This window comes from Aspergillus alliaceus, assembly GCF_009176365.1.
Source record: "Aspergillus alliaceus strain CBS 536.65 unplaced genomic scaffold BDW43scaffold_2, whole genome shotgun sequence".
NCBI classification, from domain to species: domain Eukaryota; kingdom Fungi; phylum Ascomycota; class Eurotiomycetes; order Eurotiales; family Aspergillaceae; genus Aspergillus; species Aspergillus alliaceus.
Window position 1 is genome coordinate 1,052,685 of NW_022474685.1, and position 18,205 is coordinate 1,070,889.

At 47.5% G+C, this 18,205-nt stretch overlaps 8 protein-coding genes across 8 annotated transcripts; 7 read left to right on the top strand and 1 right to left on the bottom strand.

Annotated features, from left to right (window-relative positions):
- The first annotated feature begins 230 nt into the window (after positions 1-230).
- Positions 231-1,627, top strand: BDW43DRAFT_319318 (uncharacterized protein). Its single transcript, XM_032048893.1, has one exon. The coding sequence runs from the start codon at positions 248-250 to the stop codon at positions 1,325-1,327; it is 1,080 nt and encodes a 359-aa protein (XP_031905906.1). The 5' UTR covers positions 231-247; the 3' UTR covers positions 1,328-1,627.
- Positions 1,628-1,683: 56 nt separating this feature from the next.
- Positions 1,684-2,843, top strand: BDW43DRAFT_260509 (uncharacterized protein). Its single transcript, XM_032040213.1, has one exon. It carries the CDS (start codon positions 2,209-2,211, stop codon positions 2,575-2,577), a length of 369 nt encoding a protein of 122 aa, XP_031905907.1. The 5' UTR covers positions 1,684-2,208; the 3' UTR covers positions 2,578-2,843.
- A 201-nt stretch (positions 2,844-3,044) lies between these two features.
- BDW43DRAFT_72811 (Zn(II)2Cys6 transcription factor) lies at positions 3,045-5,687 on the top strand. The gene is made up of 6 exons (XM_032050441.1): positions 3,045-3,403; positions 3,464-3,731; positions 3,807-4,314; positions 4,371-4,859; positions 4,924-5,510; positions 5,608-5,687. The coding sequence occupies exons 1-5, from the start codon at positions 3,181-3,183 to the stop codon at positions 5,143-5,145; spliced, it is 1,710 nt and encodes a 569-aa protein (XP_031905908.1). The 5' UTR covers positions 3,045-3,180; the 3' UTR covers positions 5,146-5,510; positions 5,608-5,687.
- Positions 5,688-7,911: 2,224 nt separating this feature from the next.
- Positions 7,912-8,988, top strand: BDW43DRAFT_319322 (uncharacterized protein). The gene is made up of 3 exons (XM_032048894.1): positions 7,912-8,273; positions 8,332-8,638; positions 8,710-8,988. The coding sequence occupies exons 1-3, from the start codon at positions 8,101-8,103 to the stop codon at positions 8,842-8,844; spliced, it is 615 nt and encodes a 204-aa protein (XP_031905909.1). The 5' UTR covers positions 7,912-8,100; the 3' UTR covers positions 8,845-8,988.
- A 339-nt stretch (positions 8,989-9,327) lies between these two features.
- On the top strand, positions 9,328-10,341 carry BDW43DRAFT_260528 (Zn(II)2Cys6 transcription factor domain-containing protein; the record flags this gene model as incomplete). The annotated part of the gene is made up of 3 exons (XM_032040214.1): positions 9,328-9,444; positions 9,504-9,968; positions 10,021-10,341. 3 exons carry the CDS (start codon positions 9,331-9,333, stop codon positions 10,300-10,302), a joined length of 861 nt encoding a protein of 286 aa, XP_031905910.1. The 3' UTR covers positions 10,303-10,341.
- Positions 10,342-10,528: 187 nt separating this feature from the next.
- On the top strand, positions 10,529-10,899 carry BDW43DRAFT_260529 (uncharacterized protein). The gene has a single exon (XM_032040215.1). It carries the CDS (start codon positions 10,576-10,578, stop codon positions 10,861-10,863), a length of 288 nt encoding a protein of 95 aa, XP_031905911.1. The 5' UTR covers positions 10,529-10,575; the 3' UTR covers positions 10,864-10,899.
- A 3,328-nt stretch (positions 10,900-14,227) lies between these two features.
- On the top strand, positions 14,228-15,043 carry BDW43DRAFT_319326 (uncharacterized protein; the record flags this gene model as incomplete). The annotated part of the gene is made up of 1 exon (XM_032048895.1): positions 14,228-15,043. The coding sequence occupies one exon, from the start codon at positions 14,228-14,230 to the stop codon at positions 15,041-15,043; it is 816 nt and encodes a 271-aa protein (XP_031905912.1).
- A 275-nt stretch (positions 15,044-15,318) lies between these two features.
- BDW43DRAFT_305961 (uncharacterized protein) lies at positions 15,319-16,962 on the bottom strand (the record flags this gene model as incomplete). Its single annotated transcript, XM_032045911.1, has 8 exons — positions 15,319-15,617; positions 15,674-15,741; positions 15,795-16,177; positions 16,233-16,300; positions 16,351-16,387; positions 16,443-16,627; positions 16,680-16,809; positions 16,873-16,962. 8 exons carry the CDS (start codon positions 16,960-16,962, stop codon positions 15,319-15,321), a joined length of 1,260 nt encoding a protein of 419 aa, XP_031905913.1.
- Between the last annotated feature and the right edge of the window lie 1,243 nt (positions 16,963-18,205).

Here is an 18,205-nt window from a genome sequence, read left to right on the forward strand (position 1 = left end):
TAACGCCGCCGAGTCAGCGAGAATTGAGTACTTCTAAACCTAACAGTGGAAGCAGAAAGTTCTAGTTAGGCAGCACATAAGCACGATAAACCGTCAGCCCGGGAGTCAGCCAAAGGCTGCCCATTATTGGCTTCGCAATGACCCATGCTAGTGGGTGGATCCTCACTTCTTTTAAAAGCCACTTGAACCGTAATCTTGACATTCTTACATCCATCTCAAGACGATATCATCCTCTCCCCACCAAACCATGAGTCTCGATGTCCTCCCAAACGAAGTCCTCTGTCTCCTCCCCCTCTACATCGACAACATCGAAACCTTCACCAACGCAGCAGCATCATGTCGTAGACTGCGCGACTGCCTATATACCGCACACCCCAACACCATCCTCCGCTTGGCAGCAGCCTCCGCACCCACCTTCTTCTCCCCGCACCCCCACTTCCTCATCGCCCTCACAGCCAGACAAGCTAGCGACTGGGCCCTGGGCAACGAAACCCGCACCCACGAACTCCGCCGCGCCCTCCAAGGCGGAATCGACACTCTCTACACCTTCTGCCTCAACCATGCGGGCCTAACTCTCTCCACAATCCGTACCACCCACTTATCCCGCTTCACCACCATCAACCCCCTCTCCGACAAAATCGACAAAATGGCCGGAAAACAATGGTACGCCACGCCCGACTTCTGGGACGGTGGCGTGTCGGAACCCTACACAATCGACACGGAGGCCGACCGCGCCGCCTTCCAGATAATGATCTACGGGGAATTGTTCGGGCGGAGCATGGATGCGTTTTTGGAGCCGGAGAAAGACTTACCGTTTTTTGATGTGGCGACGAGAATTGACTATTTCACGTACTGTTTGCCGGACTGGGTTTGTAAGAGTTATCCTGGATTTGAACGGTTGGATACGGGTCCTTATGCGGCGGGTTTGGAGAGGCCCGAGGAGGGGGATCAGGTTGCTATGCATCATATTTTGCGGTCGGGGAGGTGGAGACGGATGTGGGCTGCGGGCATAAGGGTGGCTTTGGGGGAGGGGAGTGTGTTTAGTGACGAGGAGGTGGAGGAGGAGGGTTGGAGGAAGAAGCTGTTACGGGATGCGGTGCAGAGTCAGGGGCTTGAGGGGATGCAGCTTGTTACGGTGCCGCTGGAGAAGATGGATATAGCGTATGTGCAGAGGGTGAGGTGGATGAAGGAGCAGATTGATAAGTTGGATGGGCCTCCAGCGGTCGAGAGACTGGGTAAGGGCGTGCTCACTGAGGTGTCTTTTGCTCCGGATCCTTCGAACGAGGTTGAGATACCTTGTCGAGATATGTGGGGGCCTTGGGTGTGAGGTTTGTGGGTGTAAGAGATGCCCATGGTCTTGGTGCACGCCACTCTTAGTATATGAAGGTACAGTACAGAGTACATCACGTATTGCTGAGGCAAGGATACTATTGTGGACCATGGAGCAACTTGCAAATGCCTTTCAACAACCATTTAGCACTGTATATTCAGGAATAATGTATAATATTCTACAAAAGTCCTCACTAAACGGTACATCCTATGCCAAAAGCCGTAAACTCTTCTTAGCTCTCGTACAGTCCCCCTGCAGGCGTTTCCCAAAGTGGGAATCAGGAATACAAGATTGTCATATAGCCGACCCGCCAGAAGCACTACTCAACAGACCCATCCATTTATAATCTGGAACTCGGAGGCCCTTTAGGGTCTAGCCTTGCACTAAAAGGTACCCAGCAATGCTTCCTTGAGACTAGTTCAATCATGACTACATCGCTGGTTAGTCATCGGATAAAAGAGACCCGAAGAGAAACTCCGACTGAAAACATCAGTCCAGTGGGCCAGTCCTAAATGATGAGCCTACCTCTCAACACCAATGAAGTCTATCAGAAATATCAATATCCTTGTCCAAAAAGTCATACCATTACGAAGCACGGATCGCCGGCGGATCGCCGGCGAGCAAAAGAGGGAACGGCTCACTTGTACGAAAAGCATTGATAGGATCAGGCCTCTGATACCGGAACCTCAGACCTCTACATAGGCTTTCCACATTATTAATTCTGTCTCAATATGCAATATCACAAGCCAGCGGAAGATATAAATACCCAGGTCGAACGGCTCACGACTCTCCCAAAACCAAGGGACTTCATTTTCGCTTTGCACATCCAAACCTAGAAACGTGTTTAGCCAAGCCGTTCCTAAAGACCAACGGAAGCAATGGCTATCCCTCCAGCAGGAACACCAGTAGGGCTCGAGATTCCCGCCAAGGATGTGGCTCGTGGTAAGCATCCGGCCACATCTTGTTCAACCTTCCCAAACCGAACCCTAACCAGGCACTTCGCAGGATCCGCGTTTTATAAAGCCGTCTTCAACTGGACCTTCGCGCCTTCGACGCTCGGCTTGCCGGCTAACAAGCTACTGACCTTTGAAGTACCCGGCGGAGTGTTTCCGATCGGTGGTGCTCTCCGTCGAGTTGATGAACTTGCTACTACTCAGGGTACCAAATTGTACCTCTATGTAGAGGACATGTCCGCTGCCATTGAGGTTAGTGATTCTTCCGCATATGCTGGTGTTGAGGAAATCTGATTTGACCGAGATAAAAGATGATTGAAAGGCACGGCGGTAAGAAAGCGAGCGATGTCATTGCAGAAGGTGACAAGGGACTCTTTCAATACTTTGAAGATAGTGAGGGCAATAATTTCGCCATATATACATATAAATAGAGGGGCTATGTTGATCTATACGACCCAGGCGATGTGTACACAGATTCTGATTCCGTGAAGACAGAGAGGAATACTCTTGAAATACATCGACCTTTGAAAGGACCCCGAAATTCAAAGGCTAGGGTCTACAGTCGCCATGCTGCTTAGAAGGATCGTCGGATGGGGCCGTAAATAATTCCTTCCGAAGAAAGTACCCTAGCTTGATTTTCTTAGTGGTTTAGTATAGTTAGTTAAAGAAGGGAATTAATAATCAAGTCGCTTATTTCCAATCTTCCCCTCCGTCTTCATGAACATTGACTTGCAATCATAAATTTCCGATCGCCGCAGAGTGACAGAGTGATGCAGCGATCCACAACAGACCACAACGACCTAGAAATGAATACGAGTGCGCGGCATTCGGTCTAGTAAATACTCTCTTCCCCAAGCACAGAAGCTACAAGCAAATCAACGACTAGCCTTACCAAAGATGGCCCCTGGTGCGCATAAAGAATCGTCCCCACCCGCTGCTAGATGTCGACAGCGAACTGGGAGAGCCTGTGAAGAATGTCGACGACGCAAGTTGAAATGCGATGGGCAAGAACCCCGATGCGGAGTTTGTGCCGCATCTGGCGCTATCTGCGAGGTCAACACTGACCGCGCACTACGCGGTCCTAAGAAGGGCTATCTGAAGGCGCTGAGAAATAGAGTCGGTATGGAAGCCATTGAACGTAGCCTTCCAAAGCGCACACACTGATTATGGCCGACATCAGCGATGCTAGAATCTCGACTGTCCGTACAGCAGCAGGTCGGGTGTACCTCCGAGAGCCAATTGTCGACCCCTCTAACAGATCTTCCTGACGGCTCAAGTGCCTCCAGGGCCTTACAACTGCATTCGCCTTCCATATTGTCAGCGTCCGAGAACGTGACTGTTGGTTTGTTGCACACTCGCCCCACTGGCTGGCGGGTCGGGTCTCTCGGGATATCAAGCAAGGAGAGTCATGGGCTTGTATCGATTTCTGAACTTGTGCAGGCTGAGCTGTAAGCCTCTTGGAATAGCACATTGGGGAATATTCAGTGACAAAACCATGGTCGAGTCTCTAACGATTCCCGTAGGGATCAACTATATTTCGACCGAGTACAACCGTCAATTCCGTTACTTCATCAGCGCCGATATCTGTCTTGGGCACGTCATCCTGCGATGAAGAGATCGTGTCGATCTTTACAGTACGCGATGTGGTCACTGGCGGCACTTCTTTCCATAAAATTCCAACACTTTCAGGAGTCTTTGTATCAGGAAGCAAAAGCAATGCTGGAACTCTCTTATTTAGCCGGAAACAAGAACCCAGTTGTTGATACAGAAGAGATTCAAGCCTGGATTTTGATCGCGACATATGAGTTTATGCGCACTTACCACCGGCTGGCGTGGATGAGTGCTGGGCGAGCTTGTCGCCTGGTACAACTCGAGAGGCTACATGAGATAGACAATCCCGCCAATACACCCGTGCCCGACTCCAAGCATATCGAGGTAGAAGAAAAGCGGCGGGTGTTTTGGATGGCTTACTTCTATGATCACTTGTTCAGCATGCGCAACAATTGGCCCGTTACCTTGAACGAACATGTGGTAGGGTCGCCTTGCACATTCAAGATCTAGAATAAACCAATTGATCCACTCACTAGGTCTGCACGCGCCTTCCAGCTCCAGAGGTTAATTTTCAGAACGGGCAGCCTGTGGTGGGCGCTTTCTTATCCGAAGCGATCGTGGACCTTGACTCTCAGGGGACGACCCCTTTCAATGAATGTGTTATCCTTGCCACAATATGCGGTCGAAGCCTCTTCCATGTCCAGCAATACAATGTTCGCTTGGCCTACGGGGACATGGCACCTAGTTGGTCTGAACAGCACCGGTGGCTAGAAAATGTCCTAACTAACCGACTCCAAACTCTCTCTCGATCGTATCCCTCGCCAACCCAGAGTTGCGATTCCATGCTCCTATTCGCACATGCCATGGCACAGGCAACTGCGCTCTATCTTTGTAAAGGAGGTGATTCCTTCCTATCGGCAGCCGACGACGAAATGTTTATAATGGAGTATCGACGGCGCGCACTGGGAGCAGCCCAGCAAATCGTCTCCCTCACCAAAACCCTGACAGAGTTTAACTTCTTGAAGGCAAGCCCGTTGTACTATGTCATGGTGGAAACAAAACATTGCTTAGCGCTAACAAATTCTACAGATCCATCCTTTAATGCCTATCCCGTTGTTATCTTGCGCCGAATATATCTACAGCAATCGAGGCTCCAATGAGGCTTTCGATAAGCATCTCCAAGAGCTTGTACATGCTTTCCACCAGCTAAAGAATGTAAACAATCCTAGCCAGAACTATATGCACCTATTAGAACTGTCATGTATATCGACATCGAAAGAATTGGCAAAAGAGAGCTCGAGCACATCGTGATCTGTTCCAAGGAATTCGATCTCCCTTCTAGCGTGTTCCGCTGGTCGCCGTTACGATGTTGTATATAATGACCGTTGAGACATCGGTAGAGCATACATACCATCCATACCTTGAGATACATGTCGGGGATATCAGATTGGCTGTTGTTGAGACCCTGCAGCATGGGGATTTTGGGTTAAAAGTGTGTTGTCAAGGTCATCAGACCCTTCCAATCCCACGCTAAAGCCATTGACTGAATATGAGACGCGAGATTTCTCTACCTGTATTGCATAAGTACGTGATAAAACTAGGATGGGTATCTAGACTCCCTTGGGTGCAGTCTGCGAATCCACAACCTATCCACGCCCCAAAATACTTCTTTTGTTGTAAGTGACCTCAAAAGGGAAGGCTTGATCCTTCGTTCTATGGCATCTTTCAGGGATCCGTCCAATTAGCTACACCTAATTGACCAGTTCCGTCTAGAAGCAGTGACTGGGTTCACAAAAGACTGTGGGTTTGAATCCGATGCCGGAGGCATACAATTTTCCTCCCGGGCAGAATTGAACGATTCACCTGATTCGTTGCTATACAGTGGCTTGCACAATCAGCCTGGCACGCAAACACTCTGCCAGGACACTTTATTGCATATCTGGTTAATATCGGATATCGATGAAGAAATGTACCTATATGGTAATGGAAGTCACATGCCCAGGTTCGTCGTAAATTGCCTGTATACTGTCAATTCCTTTCACTCTAGCAGCTCCAAACGACAATTCAACACTAGGGACTACCTTATTTAAAATAGCACCTAGGCCAGAACCATCAAAAACACAGCTCATATGTCATATGGTTAAAAGCGATGAGCAGCTCCGTGTATCCCAAATTGCTGATGCCGCTGAATGCAGCCGACAAGCCGTTTACTATATCCTTTCAAACCTACATCACTTTACTAGAATCAAGGTCACGCTATGTACTTGTTTGGATATAATTTCTTCATTCCTGTCGGTTTTAATTGAGCCATCCTTCCTGGTAGGCGGCCCATACCCCCAGCGTAAGGGTTTGCGTATACAACCACATTTCCAAGGCTTCATGAGGGTCTTGCACCCTCATAGAAGCTACAGGCTCCGTTAAATCAAAACATACCTTCAAGTGCTCGAGGATAGAAGACTTGCGGATAACGATTTCGATCCCGGCCGGTGTCATGGTAGCTATGCGACTCTTCCGCCGCGCCTTTCGATCAATCAACAGGAGGACAAATCGCTCTGCATCTAACGAACCAGCCGGTACATTTTCTTTGCTCCGTTTTTCCCATTGCAGAATCATTCTACCTAGGTCGGAACTATCTCTATTTTCGTCGTTGATGGTGAATCGGTAACTAGGTGTCGATTGAGCAGGTCCTGTTCTTGCGCTAGCCTGCCAGCTGCATCGCACATCGCGGAAATGAATAGTTGACGTCGTGTCGTTGTTCTGACACATTGCTGCCACAATATGCTTCTGTGGAGTGGCACCGTCGCCATCCTGCTCCGCGTCGGAAAAATCTTTCCGTCGCCCGGTCGAAGTGGTAATGTACGACTCATCGAGAGTTGCATAAACATCACTCGACCTCAACTTGACTCTTTGGTGAAAGTCGCGAGTCAAGTTTGACTTGCAAAATGGCTGCTGCCATACTTGCAGTACTGGTACTGGTCGGGGATTATGAGCGAGTTGTTGGATTTGAAGAAGAAGCTTCGGAGCAAGACGAAGTGAAAATTTTGGCGCAGGTCGAGCGATCTGGAAAATCGCTTCAATGTTGGTTCGTCTGGGCTGAGATGGTCTAGAATTTCCGTTAGACAATGTCAAAATTCAAGTTGGCGTGAGGCTCGTACCGCTCTTCGCTTCTAGTATCACTCTTGTAGACAACTGACTGCGAGCTCATGCCGGACTCAGGTTTCATGAAGATCATGATGTTTTAGTTCGACCTCTCTGAGTGGGATAGACCAGAAATTCTTTTGTCCCATTCACTGACTCATTGAATGCCTCGGGCATTCTTATAGATAGTTAATTCTTGGCCCTATGGGCCGTATTAGTACTTACCGAAAAAAAGGTGCACGAATTACGTTGGGCCACGGGTTTAGGGGCCTCACACGCCGATCCAGAGGCAGTGACATTCTTCTTTTGCCTATCGCTGTCATGCTAAAAGCTCTAGATGTCTGGGACAAGTATGGCATGTTGTGATTGGCTCTTTCGTAAGATCGTGGGGTGGCCTGGCGAGACTAGGTATATTTCCTAAAACGGCCATGTGTCTTGATTCAAGGGCATTTGACCCTTTTAGGAAATATTCGAGCGTGCCGTACCTCTTAAAACGGCTAAGTGTCTTCTTTATTCTATGTGCTGATTACTCGCCCCACAAAAGCTCCACTTGGTGAAAGTCGTAGAGCGGTTCCAAGCATTCTATGTATACATCAACTTGAGACTTCATCAGTGCTAGTTCTTGCGGCTAGAAACCTTGTGTTGCTACCGACGCGGTAAAACCCATCATTGCGGAAACTAACCATAACTATAGTTTGTCAGAAAACTCCCGTGCGTTTTAGTTTTTGGTCATAATCGCCCGCTGTTGGTCCGCGTCGAACAAGCCAAAGAGGTTGCGTCTCCACTGGACGGGCCAGCTACGACTAAATCAGGCTATAATTGAACGCACTCATAGCCTACACCCGGTTCACGCTATTGTTGGAAACTCATGTCTCTGGTCACTTCGCAAGAATTACCAGCCGGATTGTTGCCTAAGCCTCGGTGTCCTAAAGCGGTATCTATCGAGCGCGCCTTGGAGCAGATGCGAGCTCGGTTCGTGGAGGTGAACGGTCCTCACGTGCATGCTAATGTGTGCTTTGTGGAAGTCTATAGTAACCGACAGCCCCAGGGACAGGACTTCACAGATACCACCTTTTATTTTCTAAAAGCCTCCTGCTTTCGTCAATCGTCAGATTTCATTCTCGAACCATGCGCTTCCTTCAACTACTCTCCGTCTTGCTTGCCACTGGCGTGCTGGCAATGAGAGCTTCAAGCTGCCCTCCGTTCCCTTCTTCGATGGTCGAATTCTCTTCTGAATTCAATCAGCCAGATCCTCCTATGGTAAAGGCTGAGTATGAGACCAACTTTATCCAACACAAGTGGTAGGCGACAAATACTGATGTCCGCCCTACTTCTATTGTTGTATTAACAGAGCAACAGGAATCAAAACCTGTCGCACGTCACAACCGGTTTCATCAATAGCTCGCCATCTCAGAGTTTCGTTTGGGTTGATGAAGCTTTCAATGGTAGCCTGGCCTCGTCCTTCTTCAATTATGCCAACTCTACCACGGAAGGTTTGGTGGACAACACTATGACCACCTTTGATCACAAATCCAATAAGCCAACTATATGGAAGGGATACGTCAACTCGAACTTCCCTTTGTTTCCTGAAGATATACTAGTCAAGAATGGTGCTGTTTTTGGCGGGCTGGTCCGGCGACAGTTCAACGAGAACCTTGTGGCAGCTGTAAGTAGTCTTTTCCGAGTTCAGCTTACTAAAGTGAGGCATAGTACTGAAGCTAAAAATAATTTCATCAGTGGAATATTATGTACCAGGGAGCTATTCCGGCCACAGTCTACGTGAGCAACTGCAATGTCATCGTTGGATACGACTATTTTTCCCCTGAATTGCGCACCAGAGTTATCACTGAATACTTCAATATCCAGGCCTAAGCTGCCTCAACATCATAGGGTCGTGGTTGAGCCGTTCGCGCCAGAACGAGTGCTGGCGAGTTTGTTTCATCAACCAGTGTCGAATCCCGTTTTCTCGATGACGTAACAATCAAGTGATAGAGCTAGTATAGTGCACATGTGTAGGATTGGTGGTATGAAGGTCTATATTTATCTATCATACAGAAATTCCGTGGTGTTGTGGTCAGGTCACGTAGTTTGCCGCCTTAGGCTCCCTGTAGGCTCTGACATCAAATCAGTCTAAATTGTGTCACTCCTCAATCATAAAGATTCGCCATAAATCACCTAATTGTCCGATAAGATACTATTGTAACTTGATTTTGTCTCGGACTTAGATGATTTCCTTGCCACCTCTAAGACACTGTCGAGTACCTGGGCCAAGAGGTATCGGTCACATGACAGGGCCAGCCCAAATCAGAGTTTTTCAGCCCCTGTTAAACAGTTGGATGTTTTATGACAATTGAGATCATGACAGCAGAGCTACGTGAACGACCAAGTGAAATCACTAGACGTACTATCGGACCTCTGGACAAGCGCAAAAACACAACGCGCTGCCAGCCTTGTGCGAACCGACGGGTAAAGGTTTGAGCAGCCAGCACTTTGTTTCAATGGGATCAGTCTAACTTACACGATATGGACAGTGTGACGGGGACCATCCCTGCGAAAGATGCGTCCGGACAAAGAAAATCTGTGCGCCGCAGCGGCTAGAGCAGACAGGAGTGAAATTCGTCCATGTATCGGGACACGAGTTGTCTTGTACACTTCCCATGCAAGTGCGGAAGCATGAGGACGCCATATATCTGGATCACTTCGCAACCTTCCTTCAGCGATGTCACTTTAGCAAAGACTTTGCTGCCACAAATGCAGACATAGTCACTATCATTGGCCAATACCCTCTGCTTTTCAACATTGCTATCGCAATCGGAGCTTTAGATGCCAGTAGGAAAGGATCTATCAGATCATTTAGTGAGCTTGAGTCTCCTCGGCATATTGCGTTCCTGGCTTGCGGTAGATCAATACAAACTCTGCATTCAGCAATCCCGATGGCAAAACCAGTCTTTAGAGATGACGTGTTTTGGACCGCATTTCTCCATGGTCTTTTTGAGGTATGATTACATACATTTATAGAATCGCAAATTCCACTAACCATCCAGACAGCTGATGGCTGAAAAGTCAGGCGATTCATTCGCAAACCACATGGTTCTCGGTACATCCAAAATGCTGCTCCTGTTGGAACCCACAAATCCACTTTCGTTACCCACGGAGAGCTTGATCGATGCTTTTTGGATTCTTGAGACCAACAGAGCCATTCTTTATGGCGACAATATTACACTTTCTCCGGACAAATGGCAGTGGATTTCGACGCGGGAAAGCTGGCCAGATTCCATGAAGAAAATTCTCATACTTATGATACAATCTTCCACATTTGCTAAAAGGTAAGTCAATTTTACTAACTTTAGCTTAGTGGATAGAGCTAAATATTTTAGACTTTTTGACAAGATTGGGAGTATTCCTCGAGATTTAAGATCCTTTGATCCCAGATTGGACGCTCTCGCCCTAAAAGGACTCGAAATTAAAGAGAGACTTCTCAGTTGGCAAAAAGGAAGTCATTTGGAAAGGTTACCGGTGGACGCTTTTACTCAATTGGCCGTCATCGTTAACCACGCTCTCCTTTTATATCATTGTAGGAATTTTACTTTTTATTCATGCTGGATGACACGGAAAATTCCTCAGCTTAACCAGAGTGAGGTCGATAAATACGTCGCCACCATTTTGGACCTGTCTCAAAGTCTTCTCTCAGATACATATATCCCGGGAGTCCTCTTATTATTTCCTTTGCGAATGGCCGGAGCCCATGTTCTTGAGAGCCGTGCACAGGAGAGAGTATTGGGAACTATTCGCCAGATACGGCAAAAAGGATTCATCGTTTCAGATAGGATTGAAGTCGATTTACAAGATTTTTGGCACTACAAATTGGGGATAATTGGCGAAAAGCAATGAAATGCGAGTATGAGTTACCTCCAGCATGAGAGGGAAAGAGGAGGTTAAGCTTTATATCCCTTAAAATTGCTGGACTACCGTTGGATTGCGTAGCAAAAAGGGCCGCAGCATGTATCCCAGAGAAGGGGCATATGGTGAATGCTGTTCCCATGGTTCGAGCTCCTGGGGATATCGGGATACGGGCTGCCACTCATATCTATACATGATCAAAGCCCTGGAAGTCTGTCAGCGTAAGATGGCGGTGCCAGCTGTGGGTAGACGTCCATTAAGACGGGAAGCCTAAACAAACCATGTTAGCCTATCGGGGTTAGTCCTTTACAGCAGCGTCACATAAGAGGTAGATGAAGACGAAGGCTACGGAGGTAAAGCAAAGGGGGTGGTGCATCAAGCCAGATCACCAGATCTCTTCCAACCCTTCTAGATACCTGCTGGAGCTTTCCATAGGTTATACAGTAATTTACAAATAACTCATAGGACACTGGAACCCAATACGTTCTGCACCACGAATTACGTCTAAGCAGGTGCAATAGCTAAAGTAACCTTCTACGGATTAGCATGGTATCGGGTACGGGCCAAGAAATAATGCGCGTGTCGGACGGGGTAAACTGTTTTCGAATTCTACTGTATGCGTAGCAAATTGTGCTTAGGAGGGACAGGAATCAAGTCTAGAAACTACATATTGATCACGCGATATACGCAACAGGAGTAGGCCTTGCCATACTGCTTTTTGGGTAGCCATGGGTTACCCAGGAACCAACCAGGAACCCAAAGCCTCATATATTACGGGAATACAAAGAAATATCGAATCTTAAATATGGATCATTGTGTAAAAGTCGTATATACTACTGTTATCCACTTTTCTTGGAGGGTTTTGGGTTGGGCGTCGAAACCCAACCAGCGGTTTGGCGAGGTCTAGGAGGAGGGTAAAAAAATTGCATAAACGCATGACATCAAAAAACACTTAATGTATTAAGCCATCCACCGAGTCGTAAACTCATTATATGCCCCAAGTTCGTTGAACTGTCTGCTCTCATATCTATACTATTCGATCTAATATCCTCAAGTCGAGCTTGTCAAGATTGTGGCCATCCAATACGTGACCCCCGCCCCCCAATCTTTCATATGCTCGCTGCTCTGCTCGTCGAATAGCACGATCACGAGTACCCATTGAAACACGTCCATGTGTCGAGTATGGTACAGTTATTCGTGCCAAATGCCAATATATTCGCTGTGATGTTTGTCGCGAGTCTGTGCGCCTTAACCGTCAGCCCGCCTCTCCCGATGTTCGCCGCTGTTGGGAGTGCCACAACTCTTTTGTTGCACGTTAAGAAATAAGCCGTTACTTCCTTTAAAGATCTAGAAGCACAGTTGTTGCGCAGCCAGCAACCGATTTTTCCCAATCTAGAACTGCCTCCTTTAACCCTTTCGCCAATTTATTTCGACTGCCAACCACTCGAAAACAAAAGACACAACCAGGTCCTTTTCCATCCACACCACTCAGACAGAAAACAGCTGTCAGTGAGAGGCTCTTCCATCTTATCCGTCAGGCACTTGACTTCTTACTTGGAAAATTTATATCCCGCTTACATGCTTCTAATAGTATTTTCATCCGATATTTCTCCCTCCCACACACGGGCATCTGTCACCCAATATAAGAAGACTATCGGTGCTGCTGCTGAAGATGCAATATGTTGCTCATGTGGCAGGCTTATTCCTCTGAGTGACGTACGTTAGGCTCTACACAAAGACCCCTTCCTAGAACCTTTAAAATGATATCTGGATAGCTGTGCCTGGGAGGAAGGGTTTCAGGACAGCATGCACCTCTTGTTATTCTGCCCTCTTTCGACGATCGATTCCCAAATCCTCCTCCCAAAATAAAGTAAATGTGACACACTCTGCCGGCACTACTCTGGTACTTCCGATGGTTCTCACTCTGCCTAAAGAGTATAGAAGCCTCGGTTGCCGTGAAAGGGTATTCGGTCCGACGAAAACGGGTCCCCATCTGTCCCGCTTTCTGTCTGACCGACTATAAAATTCAAGGCGCTACGCTTAACTCAGTTATTCTGGATCGTAAAGACAATCATGTAGCTCGGGGTCGTGACTCGCATCGCAAATACTGCTCCGTAAATGTGCAACTGTCTCGACCCCGATCACTAAATAGACTTCATATTCTGCTGCCAATTGAGATGGCAAACCTTGACCACCAGCCTGAACCATGACTACTAGAGGAGGAGCAACGACTGCAAGCCCTAGAGAAGGATACTCTGCATGCATGGCAAAACAGGCGCAGTTATTAGCCACCCCGTCGCGACCCGAATCAAAAGTCTCTATATCACGTACATATATAACTTGCATAAATACGAAAACTTACGCAGTATCAGAAACCAGAAACTGTAAACTATCTACTCGTCTTCACAGGAAACATGCGGTGAGAAGAGATTCCGATATATCTAACATGCCCGTACGTATCTTCCACGCTGACAACATCATCAAAGATAGCCCTAGCAAAATAACATACTTGCTGCTTTGTCGCCACCCGCTCATTTTCTTACGAACTAAACCTTTTCTATCCACTGAGCCCTATGCCTTTCAAAACCAACATAACATTTTAACATATACTTCTACCCTGCCTTTTCATCGTTTCAGGGCCCGCAACATGCGTCAGTGCGTCTCTCCCAGTTCAGTCTAATCTACCCCTATCTAGATTTGCGCGTCTTGGCATAGTATTTACATAAACTAAAGAGTGTTGACTGTCAGACTAATTTTGTAAGCCACCGTATTGGTTCATTCTCTCTATTCCTGTTTCTTTCTGTCTCCTTTGCTAAAGCGAGCACTGAGTGTTCTTACCGCCTGCTGTTTCTGTTATATAATGAGTCATTAATGATGTCTAAGAGATTCACACAGACAGTTAAACTGCTTGACCTCTCACAGTGTATTATCTCCCATTATACGATGACTATGCTCACTTTATATATTCAGACTCTTCAAATAATGCACAAGCAGGATTAGACTCACTCTGTCCACAAAGGATTCATACTACCTGAGAAGCAAAGAATCCTCATGACCACCAAGGTAAGCGATACAGTATATCCCAAGAACCGAGCGAAACCAAACAACAGATCCGCCCATCCAACCCCTCAGGTCAATCTAGATCAGACTGAACAAAACCAATAACAAAAAAAAAGCCATTCTAGAAAAATCCGCAAGGCAGGACCAATTCCGCAATGTGAAACCACTTAACCTATCACGAGCTAGTCCGAGCGTAGTTCCACGGTTCCACTCTCTTCAACCGAGGAAAAAACCAAAAGCGGTCTTCCGCTCTGCGCCGCAAAGACCAACACTGACATCAGTCCCGGGAACCGCAATGCCAGGACTGACAATGACCAGTCTTCTCCAATCACGATGGGCGCCTCGTGCAGACGAGGCCAAGGCCAAGACCAAGACGCAGGCATCACGATCCTCGTCGCGGTCACGTAGCAAGAGCAAGAGCAGAAATGCAAATGTCCCGTCACCAGCGCAGGAACTCTCGCGCTTCATGAAAATTGCAGCCCGGATCAAGTGGAAACTACCGTTTCTGGCGGAGGGGTACCGTCTTGCGACTCTCCGAACGGGCAGTGATGCGGATGTTGCGCATGCGGAGATTATGTTCAAGATTGATTTTTTCGAGTACTATGCACTCTTGGAGCGGGCTATTGTACATTTGCTTGGCGTTTTTGGTGTGACTGTCTCTGGTGGTGTTGAGGCGTCGTATTGGTCTTCTAATAGGGGGAGGAGGAATGGGACTGGGTCCCCGGTGCCGACACATCGGTATCATGCTAATGTGCTGAGCGCGCTAGAGAGGGAGAGCTGTCCGTTGCATTCTGTTTTGGGGACTGGGAAAGTATACGAGCAGTTGAAGAAGGCAAAGGAGCTGCGGAATCGGTGGAAGACTGCTGATATATCGAAGGAGGAGGAGGAGGAGGATGCGTCGTATCGGCCGAGGAATCGGGCTGTGATACCGCTTGAACATTATGATTTTGAGCAAATTCTGTCGCAAATCTTCACTGGGTTCGAGGATGGGTGTACCCTGGCTCGGGAACATGTGGCTAGTGTTGAGAGTGGGAATGGTCAGGGCCAGTCGGGTGATTCGGAGGCTAATTGGGATTTCATTGTTGATGCGATGGATTGGGAGGCTGTATAACATCACGATTTTGGATATTTGTTACCTGCTGCGTATTGGCGGGCTTGTCTGCGTTCGGTGGAGTTTTTGCTTTAGTCGTTTTTCATCCTCGTCATTGTATACTACTGTTCCTGAGCGACGTTACCTTCCTGTACGCTATAGAGTGACCGGCGGCAAGACATATGTTCACATACTACACATCTGTGTTAAGAGCGAAGAGCAACATACATGTGCCACTCATGAAGTTTCATTACTTAATTATTTTTTTTTAAAAAAAAAATCCGCAACGTATTCCATCAATAATGAGCTTGTTTACCGTCCATGTCTACCAACTGAACCAAACTGTTCGAGTCATCTCGTTGCGACGAGGTGTACTGAACGGTGTAACTGACGGACTTGGAAATCTTGCTCTGTCCATTCGACTGGCCCCGGGCGTACCAGTTACTCGGTCCGGTGGCGTACGTTCTCCGAGTCGAACCTTTGAAAATACCGGGGAAGAAATGGTTAAGCAGGGCTCGAGACGACGGGAGGCAGGCGCAAACAATTGCAACCTGGGTTTCGATGACGGACCAATGGATCAGGGGATAGATTCCGGCTGGGTTAATTAGCGATGGTTTGAATAAAATAGAGGGGGATGAAAGGATAATGTACCGGTCTGGTTCTGGCCCCAGCGATTGTTCCAAAACACGACAAGTCGGATAATGGCGATAACAGTCAAGCTGTGATATCACTATTAGTGAGACGACAGTTAACGACGGAGGGGCTTGCATACACAGATCCCATCACAAACATAAGAGCGACAGTGAGCTTCTTCTGCATGGGCAGCTGCAGCTTGCTCACTTCGTAGACTGGCATGACGACCATGATCGCGTCGACAAAGATATTCACCAAGCAATTACCCAAGATAGCGTCAATGAAATCAATACAAGTCCCGGGGTCCTCATTCTTCCATCCATCCCACGCCAAATGGACGGGATTGCATCTCAGACCATCTACTAATGCCCATGTTATACCGATTGATGCGTTGATTCCAATAAGAGTGTACGCGATCGTGCGGAAAAGGCGAGACTGGAAGATTCGGAGCAGAAACAGACAAACGGATATCTTTGCGAGGGAGATCTGCACCTTATACATCACTGCGAAGCCTTGAAAGTACTGTAAAAGTCAATAAGGGAGCTTTGAACCTCGACTGAATCTGCGGAAGGCTAACCTTATAGAATTGGGTGATGTCGTCAAAGGGGATATCCCAGATATCCTTGCCGAAGCCACATTTGATCACTAAAATGTTAGTTTTGGCAGTGGTATCTAACTTCTGGGACACAACTTACTATAAATGTTGAGAACAAACAGGGCGATTCCCATCACCTGTAAAAGTTGAGCATCCCATTCCAGAGCTAATTAAAGAAAGACAATTTCCTACAAATGCAATGATGATGGTCACATCATCTGCTCCCCAACCACCACCAAGATTGAAGCTTTTGGTAGCGATTCGGACCGTGAAGAAGAAGGTACCCAGAATAAGGGGCACTAATGTCGCAGCCTCGAGGAGAGGAGGACCCTTGCGTGGGGGAATACCACATAATTCATCAGTCAATCGTTTTGTAGCTACTTATAGTTAATACCTCCAAACACACAAAGCTACCCGTTTGTGACTTACTGAATTCCTCTTTCGTTGTTCCGTTGGCTAATACGCAGTCGACTAGGGCTGTTTGACGCGAGTCCTCGGCGCAGAGGTACGTCGTTGAATTCCACTCCGATGTGGGAAAGAGCTGCTTCATGCACGAAATCTAATGCAAATATACGCACGGTTAATCATGGATGCTAGGTACCGATCATGACTTGAGACTCACGGCGGACGAAGGGTACTCATTCGGCTCCAGGTCTGTCGCCAAACCGCCCCCTAGTAGCAAGAACGAGAGCAAGAACTGGTAGACCTTCATTATGAAGTTGAGGGTATTGCAACCAAACTTCTTAGCGGCGCATATTAAGAGATAAGGTAGGAGATAAAGTGCAGATGGTCCGGCTCAACCTCGCTTGCAGATTAAGCACGCTGCCCGCTGATAAATATACAATTTACGCGAGATTCGGAACTTCTGGACCAGGCCTCTCCACCATAGGAAGTGGCCCCCCGAAATAGAAGTTTCAAACTACACTACATGGGATAAGCTTATCTGTCGCCATCCTCATAGAATTGCATCTAATTTTTCGGTACGCACACTTCGGTACTCGGGGCTTATTACCGTTGAGGATCAGCAAACTTCTAGTGCTTCTTCCAGACTTCCAACCGATCATGCAGTTCATCGTGAATAGTGCCCTGGTCGATCTATCATACAGAAAGAAACTGGGTCGAGTGAAACCCGGTCACTGAAGAGTCCCGCCCTAGTCTTGGCGCTCGGCGAGGCGAGCTGAGAGGAAAACTTTTCTTCCCCACTTGGTACGAGATCTTAGTTGCAGATTGATGGAACTGGGGCTCTTCCACTCCAATAGGATTAACCCGGTCCCTTAAATCCTGGTTTTCGTGGCCAATCTGCCTAACAGGAACCTTGGAATCGGGATATTGACTCGTTTTTTTGCCGTTCGGGACGACCACGCACGTGGTGAAAATCTTTTTGATCCTTGTTCCATGGTTTTCTATCTGCCCTTCGGTGGAGATTGTTCCCTGAAGAATTCCAAACGAATGCTTTTTATCATTCTCAGTGTTTTGTTAATCTTGTTGTGTTTTGTTTTCCCGCCTGGTCTGGGTGACGTGGCAACCTCAGGGGAACTGATATAAATTAATTAATCAACAAGGATCACCCGCCCCGAGTCATGAACAGCCGCATATTATGGCCTTTACTTGATCACCGTTCAAGAGCACTCGGATCAACGTCGGACCTGTTCCCCTTTTGAACTAGTAGCTTTACCACTAGGTCTGGGGGAATCCGAATATAAGAATGTTCTCAAGGGGCAAACTAATCACGTTCAGAACGCCTCATTTTTCAGTAGCTTCTTTTTCCTGGGTCTGGGCTTGACTTAGGTCGTCGGGAATTTTAGGCTGGAATTTCGGAGCGTGTGAACAATGAAACGTTCCGACAATCCAAATTATTGTGCATCGCTTTATTAGATCGGTACTATTCGGAAGCCCCTCGGCTCAGGGTTGATAAGCAATCGGGATGTTAAGCTCCATGATCCTAATCCTTTATC